Below are 18,148 nucleotides of genomic sequence, written 5' to 3' on the forward strand. Positions count from 1 at the left end.
GTTCACATCAAACAGTCGTAGAAGGAGTTTTCATTGTTTTTTAATGGTGTAAAATATTTCCCCAATGTGAAGGGCTTCCATGAGAAGGATAAACATTGTTCTGCTGGAAAAGTTTGCTCTCAATAAAGTTATTGAGGAAAAAAAAACTCCAGCTCCAGAGCTGTGTGCACAGGCCGAGTCCGGGCTGGTCTGCGGGTGCGTGCTCGAGCCTGACGCGCGGGGCCTCGAGAAAGAACGTCGCGTGAGGGGCTAGTGTGAGGCGCGTGCGGTCCCCGCCCCCTCCCCACAGCCAGCTCGGTGTGTGTGTGAGAGAAATAGAGAGAGGAAGACACTCGACAGCCGACACCGGCCGGCCACTCGCCCGCCCGCCCGCCCGCCGGCACACACCTGCTTCTTTCCTCTATTGGACCGTGCCTGTGTGGAGTTCGGGGATGTCGGCGGCTCCCGGCTCTCTCGGGCTGCTGACAGGAGTAGGAGGCGGGGGGGAGGCGGCACTCCTAGCCACCAGCGCCTCACTGCTGTCTCAGCAGGCCCCGGACGCCTTCCCTCCGCTGCCGCCGCTGCCTTTAGCCTTGGACGGCCTGGTGCTGGGCCCAGTGGAAGAAGCGGACTCACTGGACGGACCGGAGTATGAGGAGGAGGAGGTGGAGATCCCGCTCAGTGCGCCCCCTACTAACCAGTGAGTACACCCCCCACCACACACACCTACCAACCAGTGAGTACCTACCGTCCAGTGAGTACACCCCCCCACCACACACACACACACACCTACCAACCAGTGAGTACACCCCCCCCCCCCACCACACACCTACCAACCAGTGAGTACCTACCGTCCAGTGAGTACACCCCCCCACCACACACACACACACCTACCAACCAGTGAGTACACCCACCACACACACACACCTACCAACCAGTGAGTACCTACCGTCCAGTGAGTACACCCCCTGCCACACACTTACCAACCAGTGAGTACTTACCGTCCAGCGAGTACAGGGCACACCCAGCCTGCCTCCCCGCCCCCACATGGACAGCTGTCAGCAGACAGAGCCCCCCACATACTACAGGGGCAGATCTGCTGGGCCAGGATAAGGAGAAGTCATTCCCAACTCCAGGCAGGATCACCCCCGGTAATGGCACCTAAACAACCCTTCACTCTCGTTCACATTGGAGGTGGGGGTTTGATATTGTGTGAGTTCATCTGAACCCGCATTTCATTGCAAGTTCCAGGGCAATTTGAAAGACATCTGTGCGGGTTCATGCATAGATGTCTATTGAAATTGGCTCAGAAGTCACCAAAATTAGTGCAGCATGCGGATGGTGCCAGCAATAGGCTGTGAGTTGACATGTCAAATCGTCCGGGGGCTTAGTCCTCTGTCCCGCAGCTGTCCGATGTCTGTTTTACAGGTTTTGGTCTACTGCCCTAAAGACCCGTCTGTTATCCTGTGTGTCCACCCACACATGAAGCCACACCGACAGCTCAGGTCGGAGCTGCTGTACTAACATTCCCATGGCAGTACAGCGATCCCCCCTGCTAGGGGGCACCCCCCTGTCATTGTGTTATGACATCCCCTGTCCCCCTGTCATTGTGTTATGACACCCCCCCCCCCCCCAGAACACTCCTGTCAGTGCTCTCAGCCATTGGCTGAGAGCACTGATCGGGAGCCGGCATTCTGTTGAATAGTGTTAGGGCCCTTTCACATGGGCGCTCCGTATGTCTGCAAATCATCCTATTTTTTTTGCGGATTATTTACGGACATAATGTAAGTCAATGGCATTGCGGATGTCAGCGGAATACCATCCGCTGACATCCGATTTCCTTCCTTTCAGTTCTGTTCCGTTTTTTGGAACGGAACAGAACCCTATTTTTTCATCCGCTCAAAAAACGGAAAGGAAGCAAAATCGGATGTCAGCAGTGTCATCCGCTGACATCTGCAATGCCATAGACATTCATTATGTCCGCATATCATCCGCAAACGGATGGGATGATATGCGGACATACGGAGTGGATGACACAAGTGTCATCCGCTCCGTGAAGAAAAAAAAAAAAAAAGTCCCGCAGCGGAGAATAAATCCGGAGCGGCCATGTGAAACAAGCTTAAGATTGTCAGATAATGCTTCCAACGATCTGCACATGCGCAGGGTTGATGTCACTCCAGCTGGAGAAGTGATATCACTACTGTGCATGTACAGATTGTCGGAGGCATTATCCAATCTGCACTACTCAAACAGGTTGGAAGGGACACATCCGTTTTGCAACCCATCATGATATCCTCCCGCTGTGAGAGGTCATCCACCACAATCCGTTCTGGGTGTAGGAGTTTGGTGAGATGTTGGTGGCAGAGAGGATAAGCACAGCAGGGAGAAGGCTTCAGGGTGGATGGTAGGAGGTGCTGAGAGAGGACCGCGATACTGCTGGATTATTACAAGCGGCAGTGCACCACTACCTGAAGCCTCCACCCTAAAGGATTAGTTCAGGCAGCGGGCAGAGATGTGGCCAGTATGCAATGGGGTATTGCTCAAATGTAGTAGCCCAGTGGTATCTAGTAGGACATGGACAGAAGCTTCTTCTCACCCAAAGCTCTTCGAAGTCTCTGGACTCCAGACCCTGATCTAGGAATTAGAAAACCCGGAAAAAACAAAAGTTATGTTTTAATTTCTCTGAAACACAACTTTGGAGCCCCTCGCTCACTATTTCAGTGGCAGGGCCTTGCATTATCATAGCCAGCAAAAGATCAGTCCAGGCAGAAAGCAAAAAAACATAGTTAATTAACAAGCCTGGGTCAGGTCAGTAAGCAGGCAAAGGATATCAGTCCAGGTGGCAGGCAGAAACGTGGTTGAGAAAACAGGAAAATGGTCGGTACGTAGGACATCAGATAAAATGCAGCTTATTGGACACAGGAGAAACATTATCATACCTTCGCTAATAGAAGCAGTCTCCTATGCAGAAGCCAGGTTGTGTGGAACATTGGGGATAATAGTAATGTCTGTCACTCTTTACTCCATCTCTGGTGCATACATAACAGTTTATTCTGGGGTCTTCGACCTGTTTGGGTAGGAAGGATAATATTTGGGAAGTGTCTCTCATGAAGCCTGTTGACAGCATCAGGACAACGGGTTATTAGGTGTACGGCCTTCCTGGCAAATAAGGCTGTTCTAGTTTCCTTGATGGTTTAGGAGGGAGCTAGGCCTTTCTGTGAATTTATGATAGATGATGTAGGAGTTTTATATGGCTAATTGGAATAGGTATATGGACACTTTTGTGTACAAGTAAATGGATCTTCTGGTTGTCAAGTAGGGCTGCATCATTTGGTCATTATAATCCACACTTCCCATGATTTGATTAGTCATGTATGCAATCACATTTTTTGGACCAGACTGTGCTTTCCTTAGATTTCCAGTGAGATGTCTTCGTAGATGGAAGAAAGGGCTTATCCCTCTATTTAAGGGTCACGGTTTCTTTTTTACTGCAGCTTTTTTTTTTTTTCATTTAAGGGTAAGTCCAGGATAGATTTTAAAGTTAACTGCGCGATTGGTGTAAAATAATTTGGGATTATATTGACAGTGCTGCTGGGCATGCCAATTGCATTGGTACACAATTACATTGTGTACCAATTCCTGGTTGCGCTGAAAATGGGAAGATGAAAGCTGTTGCTGAATAAGAAGAAAGCAATAAAGGATTTAAAAATGCCTCTGGGTCACTAACCATTTATAGCTGATCTGTTACCCCTCTACTTGTACTTGGCCTTTCATCTGGATGTGCTGCACTGCTGGAGCTCAAAACTTCACCACAATGTACAGCACTGCTGGTGCCTGTTTGCTGCTCAGTACACCCACCAATTTTTTTTAGCTCTTTTCCCCTCTATTGGTTACTGAACTCCATTGATTCATATGCAGAATCTGACCATGAGAGTTCTGTACTACTGTCATCCTTCATTCTGTACTACTGTCATCTGTCATGCTTCGCGTCTGGAAGGCCTCCTCGCTAGTTTACATCTTTTTTGGACATGGCGTTTGGGTTAAGATGGCTCTGTTGACATTACTGGTTTGACCATGATGCGGTACTGGTATGATGGTGACACTGGTACCGGTATTGATAGTGGCATTACCGTTTTGACAGTGATCAAGTACTGGTGTGACTGTGACACTGGCACAGATGGTAACGGCTGCACTGATGATACTTTACTGGTTTAACCATGATCCGGTACTTGTATGATGGTGACACTGGTACAGATGTTGATGGCTGCACTAGTTTGACAATGATCAGGTACTGGTATGTCTGTGACATTGGTACATATGTTGATGGCTGCACTGGGGACACTGAGACAAATGTGGCTGCAATCCGGAACATGGTGGGGGATGGTGGCTCTGGTGTATGACAGTTACATTGGTTTGGTTGCAATCAGGGCACTGCATGGGGCTGCACTGTGTGTTTTTTGTACAGTAAAATTGCACAGTGACCCAGTTGGGCACAGATTAGCTCTGTCTAGCAGACAGCAGTGTGAGGGGAGAGAGTCAATGGCTATAGCATTTGTTTACCTGTTGTGACCACTGTGATTGGTCACAGTGATCATATTGTACAGGGCCAATTGTATTTTGTGCATTTCTTAGTCCCTTCTGCAACAGTCTCTTTTATGTGAACATACAAGTACATAGGCTTAGGGTAGCAAAGTTAAAACTATATATTGGCCATACTAGCAAATAGTTTTAAACTTTTCTCTGACCCTTTTATGATGTGGTTATAGGCTACACAGCCTCATTTACCCACCTTTTCTGTATAGTGGGGGCCGGCATGTCACTCACAGGTGAAACCTCTGCAGCTCTTCTAGCTCTGAGCAGCTGACAGCTGGAGTCTCTCTGTCACTCAGCAAGTCAGGGCAGGGAAGAAGCTGATCATTATGTCACTCACATGGAGAAACTGCATCTCTACTAGCTCTGAGCAGCTAATAGTGGCTCCTACCCCAAACCTGGCTGCGAATCAGCAAGGCTATCATGGGGGGGGGGGTTGTGTCAGGTAAACAGACTTTCTCTATTGTTCATTGACGGACGCAGTCTCTGTTCTTCATAACAGTAGGGTTATACTGCCCCCTACAGGGGTAGGACACTAGGCAGAAAAAAAGTGCTGGCTACGCCTATGGGCAGTCCCAGGGGGTATACCCTCTCTCCCTGCTATAGTATTTCAGTTTTAATCTGCCTAGTCAGGAGTGAGGCCCTAGTTCCTTGCTGGGATCTCTGGTCCTGGCAAAAGTTTCTTTTCTAGATAGGTTTTTCTAGCTAGTTTTTTCACCAGATTTTTTCCTGTGAGATCTACAAGCAACTATGCCAGATCTGGGCGACGGGCTAGATATATAGATCCAGTGGTCACCCCAGCTGGCCTGCGAGCGTGCGCAGATCCCAGCCCCCCTCTAGGTCGGCCACGACATAGTCCCACTGGACGGGGACTGGCCCTGAGAGTTAAACATCTCACTAGGTCACTTGTGACCAGGTTTAGGCCCGAGTCGCAGCGTTCCTATTGGCCGACAGCCCCCCACTTTGCTGTGTGAGGGAATTTTTACCTCTTGCTCCAGGGCCCCTTTTCCTGTTGATCCCATCCAGGAGGCTGGGGGGTCCCCTCGAGGGCCCCTAAAAGCTCCGTATGCCGCACGGGCCGCCACTTTCTTGTAGCCCATGTGCTGAGGAAGTTCGGCGGCCATCTTGGTACACCTGAGCGGCCATTTTGCAGTGGATTACCTCTGAATTTCAATGGCAGCCATGTTCTTGGAGTCCCTAGAGGCGTTTTTGGTGGTGGAGGAGCCCCTCCCTATACCCTAGTGCTGACACTCAGGTTTTTTTCTCTGCTGATTGAGATCGCTGCAGACACGTTCTGTGGTGAGTCTGGGTGGGTCTCTATCTGCTGGGGGTCTCTGTGTGTTCTGCCTTACCTCTTGGGGGGCGCTATAACGCAGTGGGCATTTTTTATTTAGACTTTTTGCTGTGGGGTTCCACTGGTGCAACATGCACCCTGCAGAACATTCTTCCCCATCTGACCCCCTCAAGGAGGCTGCGGGGCCCTCCGGATCCCAGCTATCCAAAGATGCACTGGCGGCGGTCATGGAATCCTTTGTGTCCCCGGTGAAGGTGGCCTGTAAAGGGCAAAGTGCGAAAAAACGCCCCCCCCCCACCTACCTTTTGCCTCATCGAATGTGTCAGATTCTGAATCTGATTCAGCCACCACAGACGTGGGTCTCCCTGCTGGGTCTACCGCCTCGTGCCCTGTCTCCTCTGATAGTGAGGATGACACCTCTCCCTCCGCCACTGCGCGAGAAAAGGAGCTAATAGACGCACTGGTTGTATCTGCGCGTGAAACCCTAAAAATGGAGGACACAGCTGCGACTGAGGCGCAGGTTGCGTTTGGCACTCACAAGCCATCCAGAGCGGCTAATGTTTTTCCCCTTCCCGCGTATTTAGACAACATGGTCAAAAAAGAGTGGGGTAGCCCGAAGTGTCCCCCCTGGGGTGCCTAAGCGGATTGCTATGCCCTACCCCTTTGAGGAATCCCTTATTAAAAAGTGGACTGTGCCACCTACGGTGGACCCTCCGGTCTCCAGACTGAATAAAGCTACCATGATCCCAGTGGAGGATTCCCCGTCCTTTAAGGATCCGGCGGATAGAAAGGCAGAGTCTGTGGCCAGCAATATGTACTCCCTGACGGGGTCTGCGCTCAGACCGCTGTTTACTGTTGCCCTTATGTCTCAAACTTTGACTGAATGGGCTAAGTTACTACGCCGTGACCTGGAGGGGGTACAACTTCCCTCTGCCTTTGCGGAGCTGACGGAACAGCTGATTTAGGGGCTGCACTTTGTTTGCGATGCCTCACTGGATGCCTCGCTGGATGTGGCTCCACTATTGGCCCGACTGTCCGTTTCGGCAGTGGTCCTCCGACATATGCTTTGGCTAAAATGCTGGTCTGCGGATCAGACTTCCAAGAAGTCTTTGACTGATCTACCTTTTCAGGGTGATCGCCTGTTTGGGGCTACCCTTGATGACATTATCAAAGGTCTTACAGGGGTTAAGAATACGTTTCTCCCACAGGCTAAAAAGGGTAAGGACCCTCGTCGTAGACGAGGTCCCTCCTTTTCAGCACACAAGTTTTTTTTTTTTTTTTTTTTTTGTCCCTTGGGCAAGTGATAAAGGATCAAAGTCCTTCAAGGACCTCCCAGAGTGACTCCAAGTGACCATAGTCTGGAAAACAGAAGTTGGGTTTCTCCAGACCTGCGGATAAGGCCCCTTCGGCCTGAAGGTGCGCTTTCACCCGTATCTTGGGTGGGGGGACGTCTTTGCTGGTTTCCGGACCTGTGGCTATCCCGGCTACAAGACAAGTGGGTCCACTAGGTCATACGGTCCAGCTACAAGATCGAGTTTCGATCTGTCCCTCCGGTAAGATTTTCCCCTTCCAATGTGCGACTGTCCCTGGATCGCTTACAAGCTCTCTAGGGCGGTGCTGGACCTGTTACAACAAAGAGTAATAGATCCGGTTCCGAATTCAGAATGTTTTTGGGGCTTTTACTCAAACCTGTTTACGGTCCCAGGAAGGAGGGCAAGGTGCGTCGAATTCTGGACCTAAAAGCGCTGAAGATGGAATCTGTTCGCACGGTGGTGGCTTCCCTACACCAGGGGGATTTTATGGCCTCCATAGACATAAAAGATGCCTACCTTTTACATCCCATTATGTGCAGGACATCAAAGGTTTCAGCGTTTTTGCTGTGGGAGAGGATCACTATCAGTTTGTGGCATTATCCTTTGGTCTCACCTCTGCCCCTCGGGTCTTTACAAAGGTGTTGGCTCCGGTCCTGGCTTTGTTACGCCAGCGGGGGGTATCGGTCCTGGGTTACCTGGATGATCTGCTTCTGCGTGCAGAGTCTCCCCCAGTGCTGGTGACAAACTTGGATATCACCATGAGAACATTGTAGGAGTTTGGGTGGATTGTGAAACTCCAGAGGTCGTCCCTGGTTCCTTCAATGAGACTGGACTATCTGGGCCTGACTTTGGATTTGTCCTCAGCCAGGGTGTTTTTTCCTCCAGAAAAATGTCAAAAGCTCCAGACTGATTCAGCCGTTGCTGTCCAGCAACTGGTTGTCCCTTTGTCCCTTTGGACTTGTATGAGAGTTCTGGGACTGATGGTGTCGTCCTTTGAGGGGGTACCTTTCGCTCAATTCCACACAATAATAATTCTCCAAAGGGAAATCCTTCTCTAATGTAACAAAGATCCAAATTCCCTGGACAATCAGATCTAGTTGAGCCAGGTGACCAGGGGGTCCTTGATATGGTGGCTTTGGTCCCCAACGCTCAAACAACGGATGCCAGTCTGTGCGGGTGAGGAGGTGTTCTAGGCAAGCTTTCGGCTCAAGGGGTCTGGTCGCTGGAGGAATCCTGGTTACCGATCAATGTTCTGGAGCTGAGAGCGATCAGGCTTTGCCTAGTTCACTGAACGGAGTACCTTCGGGGCTGTCCAATGCGCATTCAGTCCGACAATGCATCGGCTGTGGCTTATGTCAATCACCTGGTAGCCTTAGAGGTGGCGAGCATCCTTCGTTGAGTGGAACGTTTTGTTCCAGCTCTTTCTGCCGTTTACATTCCAGGAGTGGAAAATTGGCAGGCGGATTACCTCAGTCGGCAGGCCTTGGTTCCAGGAGAATGGTCTCTTCATCCGTAGTTGTTCCAGCAGCTAAGCCTTCCTTTGGGCACTCCAGATGTAGATCTGTTGGCATCTTGGCTCAACAGAAAAGTGCAGAGGTTTGTGGCCCGCTCTCGGGACCCTGTGGAAGACGCCAAAGATGCGCTGGTGGCTCCGTGGGGTCAGTATGAGCTGATGTATGCCTTTCCCCCTCTCAGGTTGCTGCTAAGACTTCTTCGCAGGATCAAGGTGGAATGGATTCTGGTCATCCTTGTGGTCAGGCTAGTCGCAGACGTTCCTTGGAGACTTTCCTCTCAGGGAGGATCTACTGTCTAATAGGCCGATCTTCCATCCTGCTTTACAGTCGCTGGCTTTGACGGCTTGGCTGTTGAAAGCCAGGTGCTGAAGGACAGGGGATTGTCTGCTTCAGTGATTCCCACTCTGCTTAAAACGAGAAAAGCGACTTCTAGAAAGATCTATCATTGTATGTGGAAGTCGTATATTGCGTGGTAGTGATTGCCCAATATCATTTTTTTTCGTTGCCAATTCCGATACCGATATTTTGGCGATCGCGTATCTGTATTGGCCGATACTTTTGTACATTTAAAATTTTGCAAAATAAACACAAGTTTTGACACAAATCTGTTAATGAACATGTAAAACTTTATTTGTTAACATTAAGGGCTCGTTCTTCACACCTTAACCACTTAAGCCCGGAAGATTTTACGCCCTTCCTGACCAGGGGGTTTTTTGCGATTTTTTTTTTTTTTTTTTTTTTTTTTTTTTTTTTTTTTTTTTTTCTGCGTGACTTTAATGGACAGTTGCGCGGTCGTGCGACGCTGTACCTAAACTAATTTGACATCCTTTTTTTTTTCCCACAAACAGAGCTTTTCTTTTGGTGGTATTTGATCACCTGTGTGATTTTTACTTTTTGCGCTATAAACAAAAAGCGTAAATTTTGCAAAAATAACAATATTTTTCACATTTTTTTAATATGAAATTCCCCCCAAAAAAATGTAAAAATCTAATTTTTTTTAACATTTTTGGCCAAGTTGTTTTCTGCTACATATGTTTTGGTAAAAAAAAAAATCGCAAAAGGTATTTTGAGTGGTTTGCGCAAAAGTTATTGCGTTTACTAACTAATGGAAAGATTTCTGTCATTTTTGGTGTTTTTTTTTTTTTTATTTAACGCGTAATGGCGGCGATCTGTGTTTTTTTTTTTTTTTGCGGTACTGCGACATTGCGGCGGACAGATCAGACCCTTGACTGACATTTTTGACACTTTTGGGGTTACCAGTGACCATACTGCAGTAATCAGTGCTATACATATGCACTGTTACTGCAAAATGACACTGGCAGGGAAGGGGTTAACTTTATTGGGAAAGGAGGGGTTTAGTGTGTCCCTAGGGGCGTGCTTTTTACTGTGATTGGCTGTGGCTACTAGTGTAGGAACAATGATCAATGGTCCTACATAGTAGAACCGTATGATCACCATTCCTACACAGGGGAGAATGACAGGCGGCTTGTTTACACTAGCAGCCTGCCTTTCTCCCTCTCCGCCGACGATCGCAGAGTGACCGGTGGACATCGGGTCCGCCGGTCACACGCACGGACTTCCTAGGGAACGAGCCGTGGCGGGCGCGTGCCTCCGCGGGCGCGCGCTCGCCCGCTATTGGCTCACAAGGAAGTGACAGGCTAGTGACGTATATATACACGTCACTTTGCCTGGCCGGGGCTGACCGCCGCCGTATGTAGTCGTGCGACGGTCGGCAACCGGTTAACTGCATGAGAACTGATAAGATAACTTCAATTGCAGGGACATTTAGTTTTTTACATCATTCTGATTTGTGCATTAAAGCATAATAAACTGCTGCAATAGTGCACTCACGGCAATAATTTTAACCACTTTCAGACTGGAGGATTTTTCCCCTTAATGACCGGGCCACTTTTTTCAACTTGGCACTGCGTGAATTTAACTATCTATTTACGAAATTTACGTTGTTTTTTTCCCACAAACAGAGCTTTCTTTTATTGGTATTTGATCACCTCTGCGATTTTTTTTATTTTTTTATTTTTTGCGATATTAATAAAAAAAGAGCGACAATTTTGAGAATAAATTAAGTTTTCTACTTTGAGTATATTGGATATTTTTTAAAATACAATTTTTGTCATATATTTTTGACAAAATGTATTTAGCTACATGTCTTTGACAAAAAAAAAATCTATTTTTATTGGTTTGCACAAAAGTTATAGCGTCTACAAACTATGGTGTAAATACTGGAATTTATGCAGCTTTTACTTTCTGACTGCCTATCTCATTTCTTGAAGTGCTAAAATGGCAGGGCAGTACAACCCCCCCCCCCCCCAAATTACCTATCCTAAGGAATGTCCTGAGAGGTATGTTGAGCCCATTGAATATTTAATTTTTTTTGTCACAGGTGTTTGAAAAATGATGAAAAAAAAAAAATTGTCATTGAAATCATATATTGCTCACGCATTCCATGGGTATATGTTTAATTACACCCCAAAATATATTCTGCTGCTTCTCCTGAGTACACAAATGCCACGTGTGAGACTTTGTGAGCCTAGCTGTGTACGGGAACCCGAAAACCAATCGCCACCTTCAGAATTTCAAAGGGCGTAAATTTCTCATTGCACTTTCTTACTACCTATCACGGTTTTGGAGGCCCTGAAATGTCCAGATAGCACAAACCCTCCCCCCCCCCTCAAATGACCCCATTTTGGAAAGTAGAGACCCCAAGCTATTTGCTGAGAGCCATGTTGAGTCCATGGAATATTTTATATTTTGCCACATGTTTTGGGAAAATTCGATTTTTTTTTTTTTTTTTTTTTTAACACAAAGTTGTCACTAAAAGATAAATTGCTCAGACATGACATGGGTATATGTGAAATGACACCCCAAAATACATTCTTCTGCTTCGCCGGAGTATGGGGATACCCCATGTGTGAGACTTTTTGGCAGTCTACTAGCTGCGTACAGGACCCTGAAAATCAATCACCGCTTTCCAAGGGCGTAAATTGTTCATTTCACTTCTCACTACCTATCACAGTTTCAGAGGCCAAGAAAGCACAACCCCCCCAAAATGACCCCTTTTCGTAAAGTAGACACCCTAAGCTATTTGCTGAGATGCATTTTGAGTGTGTTGCATATCTTACTTTTTGTCACAAAGTTTTGAAATTGGAAAAAAGAGAAAAATAAATGCATTTTACCTTTTTTTTTTTTTTTCCAAAATAAATGAGAGCTGCAAAATACTCACCATGCATCTTAGCAAATACCCTGGGGTGTCTACTTTTCAAAAAGGGGTCATTTTGGGGGGTTTTGTGCTATCTTGGCATTTCATGGTTTTCAAAACTGTGATGGGTAGTGAGGAGTGAAATCAACAATTTACGCCCTTAGAAAGCCTGAAGGTAGTGATTGGTTTTCGGGGTCCTGTACGCAGCTAGACTGCTAAAAAATCTCACACATGGGGTATCACCATACTCAGGAGAAGCAGCAGAATGTATTTTGGGGTGTCATTTCACATATACCCATGGCATGTGTGAGCAATATATCATTTAGTGACAACTTTGTGTAATAAAAACAAAAAACAAATTGTCATTTTCCTGAAACTTGGGGAAAAATATAAAATACTCGATGAACTCCATATGCCTCTTGGCAAATAGCTTTGGGGGTTTACTTTCCAAAAAGGGGTCATTTGGGGGGTGTTTGAACTGTCCTGGCATATTATGCTCAATCTTAGCCACACATCACCCACTCTTCTAACCACTTGAAGACCAAACCTTTTCTGAGACTTTGTTTACATGAAAATTTTTTTATTTTTTTTTTTTTACTAGAAAATTACTTTGAACCCCCAAACATTATATATTTTTTTAAAGCAGAGGCCCTACAGAACAAAATGGTGGATGTTGCAATTTTTTTCGTCAAACGGGATTTGCGCACAAATTTTCCAAACGCAATTTTTGCGAAAAAAAAAAAAAAAAAACAACCGCTCAAATGCACTATATAATTCCTAATTGGTAAAATGTAAAAGATTATCTTATGCCGAGTACATAGATACCAAACATGACATGCTTGAAATTGCCCACGGCCGTGCAGTGGCAAAAAAAAAGTACCACTTTGGTAGGAGGTCTACTGCATGAATTACTGCCCTCGAGCTGGCGTTGGTGGCAATACCTCACATGCATGCTGCAAATGCTGTTTACATATGACACTAGACCAATGCTTGCGTGCACCTTTGTGCTCAAGCACGGGGGACAGGGGGGTTTGAATTTTTTCTTTTTTTTTTTATTTATTTTGCTTTTCTGTTATTTTGACATCTTCCTTTCATTTTTTTTTTTTTTTTTTTTTTTTTTTTTTTTTATTATCACAGTGAATTTAAATATCCCCTATGATAGCAATCTGTAGTGACAGGTCCTTTTTTTTTTTTTTTTTTTTTTTTTTTTTTTTTAATTAGGGTCTTTTAGACTCTGCATCTCTCCTCTGACTGTAAAGCATCTGACCACACCAAGGTTGGTGTGATAAGATGCTTTCCCAATTTCCCAATGGCGCTGTTAATTTCTGGCGAAACCAAGTCCTGAAATGCTCGTAGCTTCCGGTATCTTAGGCCATAGAGATGATTGGAGCCATTCTTGTCACTAATCAGCTCTATGGTTAGATAATTGAACCACCGGCTGAACTCTCTGGTTAACCGGTGGGACAGGAGAGCTCGAGAAAAAACGCGGAAGGCGGTGGGAGGGGGGGTAGTCCCCTCCCACTGCTTGTAAAACCAGTCTAGCGGCCAATTATCCACTAGGATTGCTTTTACATGTAAGCCGACCGCTGGCTGTAAAAAAACGATACCAAGATGATGCCTAAATCTGCAGAAATCAAAATCCAATTTAAATTACTGGTCCTTGTTTGCCATAGATTGTAGGTTTTTTTTTTTTTTTTTTTTTTTCATGCAGCCTGTGGGCTGAACAAAAAAAAGAGAACCTAACAGATTCCTTCATCCACATCGATCGATGTGGATGAAGAAATATCCACCAGATAATGTGTAGTATACCCATCATTAGCCGCCCGAAACATCCAACCCACTTTCTAATGGGTATACATGACAAACGCCATGTATACCTATTGTTTTTTTTAACTGCAGTGGTGAAATTACCACCTACAGCACTGCCATCAGAGATTTCCATATATGCTGAGCGCAAACGCTGTTTGTGTCAGAATATATAAAATCAGTGTGGCAGCTGATGAGTGTACCTGCAAGGCAAACTGGTTAACAATAGAATAGAAATAAAACATTACATTGGTACCTGAAAAGTAAAAAATTGTTACCAATGAAAAACAGTAACAAAGTACAGTAAAAGTAGGAAGAGTAGAAGAGCATAGTAAGAACAGAAAATTAACTCAAACGACAACTATTTTTGGCTTTTTTATTTTATATTTTTTTGTAACTTTTTTTTTTTTTTTTAACACTTATTTTTTCTTTAACTGCAACATTCCAGCTTGGGGTCTCTCACAATGACGATAGCCATCGAACATCTTTCGAGACCCTGTGTAAGTGTGCCCTAGACTGTGCCGTGCTGTACCCTACGCTAATACTCTACTAGTGTGTGGTAGCGTTCGAAACATTCCCTGATGCAGAGACCAGTTTGGCCAGGACAGGTGGGACAACAATAACGGGTGTCACGCCTAAATCTGCGCCTATTACAGACACAACGTCTTTTTTGGGGGTGTCTTTGGGCAGGGGTACTCGGGATGGCATACAAAAAATGCCTGTCATGCATCTGGTAGGGGAAGTTGCGCAGGAGCACCTGAAGATCTCAACCTGGAATTGTAGGAAGGATCCACTTCCCTTTGTATAGCACAAAAGCGTTCAGCAAAGCCGATTAGAATAAACAGGCACTTTTTCCCAAGTCATCCTCCAGGACGGTCACATGAGAGATGGCTCCTCCTCCTACAGGAAACACAAGCACAGTTAGGTTTAAAAGGCCGCCTCCCAGGCTGCCCCACAGTTCTTGTGTTTCCTGTCCTGCTTACACATGCATGGCTTCTAAAACATCCCCTGTTTGTTATTTTTCTTTCCCCTATCCTGGGCAGGCGTCCTGGGATACCTCCTCCTTCCACCAGCCTGGGCCGATAAGATTATCCGGCAGGCAGGTACCAGTAATGGGGGCGAAGGAGGAGGACTTCCGAGGGGGAGGAGGGGGTTGCAAAAATACCCTCTACTCTCTCTTCCTTATTGGGGCGGATACATGATGGGAGACCTGAGGCCAGGTGCTCTCCAGGGAATCTGCCTCACCTGCTTGCCTTGCTCCACGGGGGCTGAGGAGAAGCCGACCTATGAGGGGACCATGCGGCCAGCCGGAGGCCGCACCTGAGCCGCACGCCATACCCTTCGGAGAGATCTGTTCCACGCTGGGCTCCCGGTGGAGTAACCAGCGTATACTGCAGCAGCCAGCGTCGCCGCTGTCGCGGCGGATATGACGCAACTAAAATAGCGCCGCCATCGGAAGTGGGTCGGTGGCCATTTTGGAAGTGGGCAAAAGCGCCGGAAATGGCGGGGAAAGCGCCAAACGAGTCCCTGGCGGGAAATTTGTTTTCAAAAGGCGCCAACTCGCACATACAGGCGGACTACTCGCAGGCAAATCAAGTTGCTGCAGGATTCCTTCCCTCCAGGCGGTCCTAATGGCGGAGGACCAGTCCCTACTACCAGAGGCTGTTGCCTGTGGCCCCAGCCTGAGTATGGTAAGTGGAGGGAAGGGGAAGAGCAGGGGACAACTCCATCGCTCTCACGGCCCCCCCCACCCCCCCCCCCCAAAAAAAAAGGGGGGGGGAAACCCAGGGGGGGGGGGGAGTCGGTGGTAGTTCCCTCATAAGGGGGGTAAAGGGGGTAAGCACCCTTGAGGGACGGGCGATAATGGGGCTTTTGTCTCTCTCTGCTTTCCCCTTCTGCAGCTCAAACCCGCAGAGGCTACAGAAACAGCGACTAAACCTAAGAAGAAGTACTGCCGCATCTGCGGAACAAAAATCCCAACGGATTCAAACAAACTATTATGCCCCAAGTGCATTAAGAAAGTTATTGGTGAAGAATCCAAGCCGCTAGGAAAAGATTTTCTTGATTTCAAGAAAGAAGTCTCATCCACGCTAAAAGCATTACAATCATCCATAGATGGGATGAGACAGGCGGACCAACCATCCACGTCAGGGTACCGCACAAAAACGACAAGAGTTCAAACGGTCACTAGGGCAGTGGAAGAATCCTCAGACTCGGACTCCCAAGATGAGGAAGGAGAACTCCTAAGAGACAGCTCGGATTCAGAAGGGCATGACAGTGGGGTTCAAGAAAAAGTGACCAGACACCTATTCCCATCGGAAGAGACGGAGGAACTTCTAAAGGCAATATACGTAACAGAAGACCTACAAGAAAAGGAAGAAACAAGATCAGTAAGAGACCGACTATATAGAGGACTTCAGGTGCCGAAGACGCGTACCTTTCCGGTCCACCACTCCCTAGAAGGGATCTTTAAGAAGGAATGGGAATGTCCCGAAAACAAACTTTTTTTCCCGAAGGCTTTGAAAAAGAGATTCCCCTTTGATCAAGCAGTTGAGGTTTGGGCCAAATGCCCAAAAATTGACGCACCCCTAGCCAAAGTATCAAAAAAGTCGGACCTGTCCTTCGAAGACATGGGCCACTTAAAAGACCCGATGGATAAGAAGATCGACGTGACGCTTCGGAGGGCTTATGAAGCAGGGGCAGCATCCTTTCAGCCTAGTATGGCCAATACCTGTGTGGCTAGGAATGTGTCATTCTGGCTCGAACAGCTTAGGGGACAGCTGGAAAAGGTCCGGGGGAGCGAAGAAGCTCAGGATTCCCTACTCTTAATAGAGAAGGGGGTGGCCTACATGGCAGCTGCAGCAGCAGAAGGAGTACGAATCGCAGCCAGAACTACTGGCTTGGTAAACTCCGCAAGAAGAGCCCTCTGGCTTAAAACCTGGGAGGGGGATTATGCGTCTAGGAATAGACTGTGTGGTATCCCCTTCGATGGGAAGCTACTTTTTGGCCAGGAACTGGACAAGGTCCTGGAAAGGTCAGCAGACAAATCAAAAGGATTCCCCGCCAAGAAGAAGGAAAAACAGAAAAAGTTTTTTCGTCGCTCAAGAGGCGACACACAACCCAAAGGGGGAAAACCCAATACCCAGAAGAAGTGGGTATACAATAAAGGCAGGGGTAGACCAAACAACCTCTTCCAGAACAACAGCAGCAATGTCGGCAAGCCTCAGTGACGCCAGAAGGCCGGTAGGGGGGAAACTGAGATTTTTCTTTCCCCAATGGGAAGAATTCTGCACCAATCATTTCATAGTGAATATCATCAAGGAAGGTTACAAGATAGAGTTTGTAACATATCCTCCCCACAAATTTCGGGTAACCTCTCTACCAGGAACACCTCCGGCAAAGGAAGCCTGGGATATATCCATATCAAACCTACTACAGGAGGAGGTAATAAAGGAGATACCCTTAGCGCATCAAGGGGAAGGGTTTTTCTCCAGAGTCTTTCTAAGACAAAAACCTTCAGGCAAACATCGCCTAATCCTGAACCTCAAGGACCTCAACCGAAGAGTAAGGTACAGGAGGTTCAAGATGGAGTCCATCTTCTCAGTGAGGACGCTACTTCCCGGAGATGCGTTTTTGGTAACACTAGATCTCCAAGACGCTTACCTACATGTGCCCATACACTTAAAACATCAAAAGTTTCTGAGGTTCGCAACCAAGTTGGGGTCAAGGGTGCGTCTTTTTCAGTTCCAGGCACTCCCATTCAGAATCTCCTCGGCACCAAGAATCTTTATCAAGATCATGGCAGAGGTGGTCCAGGTCCTCCGAGTAAAAGGGGTCCAGATTATTTCCTACTTGGACGATTTCCTGATATACGGCAAGTCAGAGGCAGAAGTGTTGGGAAGTCTCAGAACAACAGAGAACTTCCTAACATCTCTGGGGTGGGTGATCAACACCCAGAAATCAAACAGTCCCTTCACAAGAGACAGTGTTCCTGGGTTACCGAATCAACACAGTAACACAAAAAATCCTGTTACCAGAGAACAAGATTGTGAAGCTTCAAGAAGCTACAAGACGCCTGATAGACCTACGCCAGATATCAAGAAGAGAAACTATGATGGTCCTAGGCCTCATGTCATCAGCCATCCCTGCAGTGCAGTGGGCTCAATTCCACATGAGACCCCTACAGAGACATCTTCTGAGTCACTGGAACGGGAAGACCGCGGAGCTGGACGATTTAATAAAGATCCCACCATTGGTAAAGCAGTCGCTAACCTGGTGGCTAAAGGGAGACTTATTATCTCAAGGGAGACTCTGGATGCCGACAGTACAGATCAGGATAACGACGGACGCAAGCCTCTTCGGTTGGGGAGCCCACATAGGACACCAGGTAAGACAAGGAACCTGGTGCCACTCTGGGGAGGAAGTATCCTCAAAC

General features: G+C 47.1%; 1 protein-coding gene across 4 annotated transcripts in view; it reads left to right on the forward strand.

Moving 5' to 3' along the window:
* The first annotated feature begins 388 nt into the window (after positions 1-388).
* RASA1 (RAS p21 protein activator 1) overlaps positions 389-18,148 on the forward strand; it is a 371,358-nt gene continuing 353,598 nt past the window's right edge. For all 4 annotated transcript variants that reach the window (XM_082265664.1, XM_082265665.1, XM_082265666.1 and 1 more), the window contains exon 1: positions 389-679. In XM_082265664.1, the coding sequence (XP_082121790.1) occupies positions 432-679 (248 nt within the window). In that variant the 5' untranslated portion in view covers positions 389-431. The remainder of the gene's footprint in view (positions 680-18,148) is intronic.

This window comes from Pelophylax lessonae (genome assembly GCF_965119305.1).
Source record: "Pelophylax lessonae genome assembly, chromosome: 1".
Lineage (NCBI taxonomy): Eukaryota > Metazoa > Chordata > Amphibia > Anura > Ranidae > Pelophylax > Pelophylax lessonae.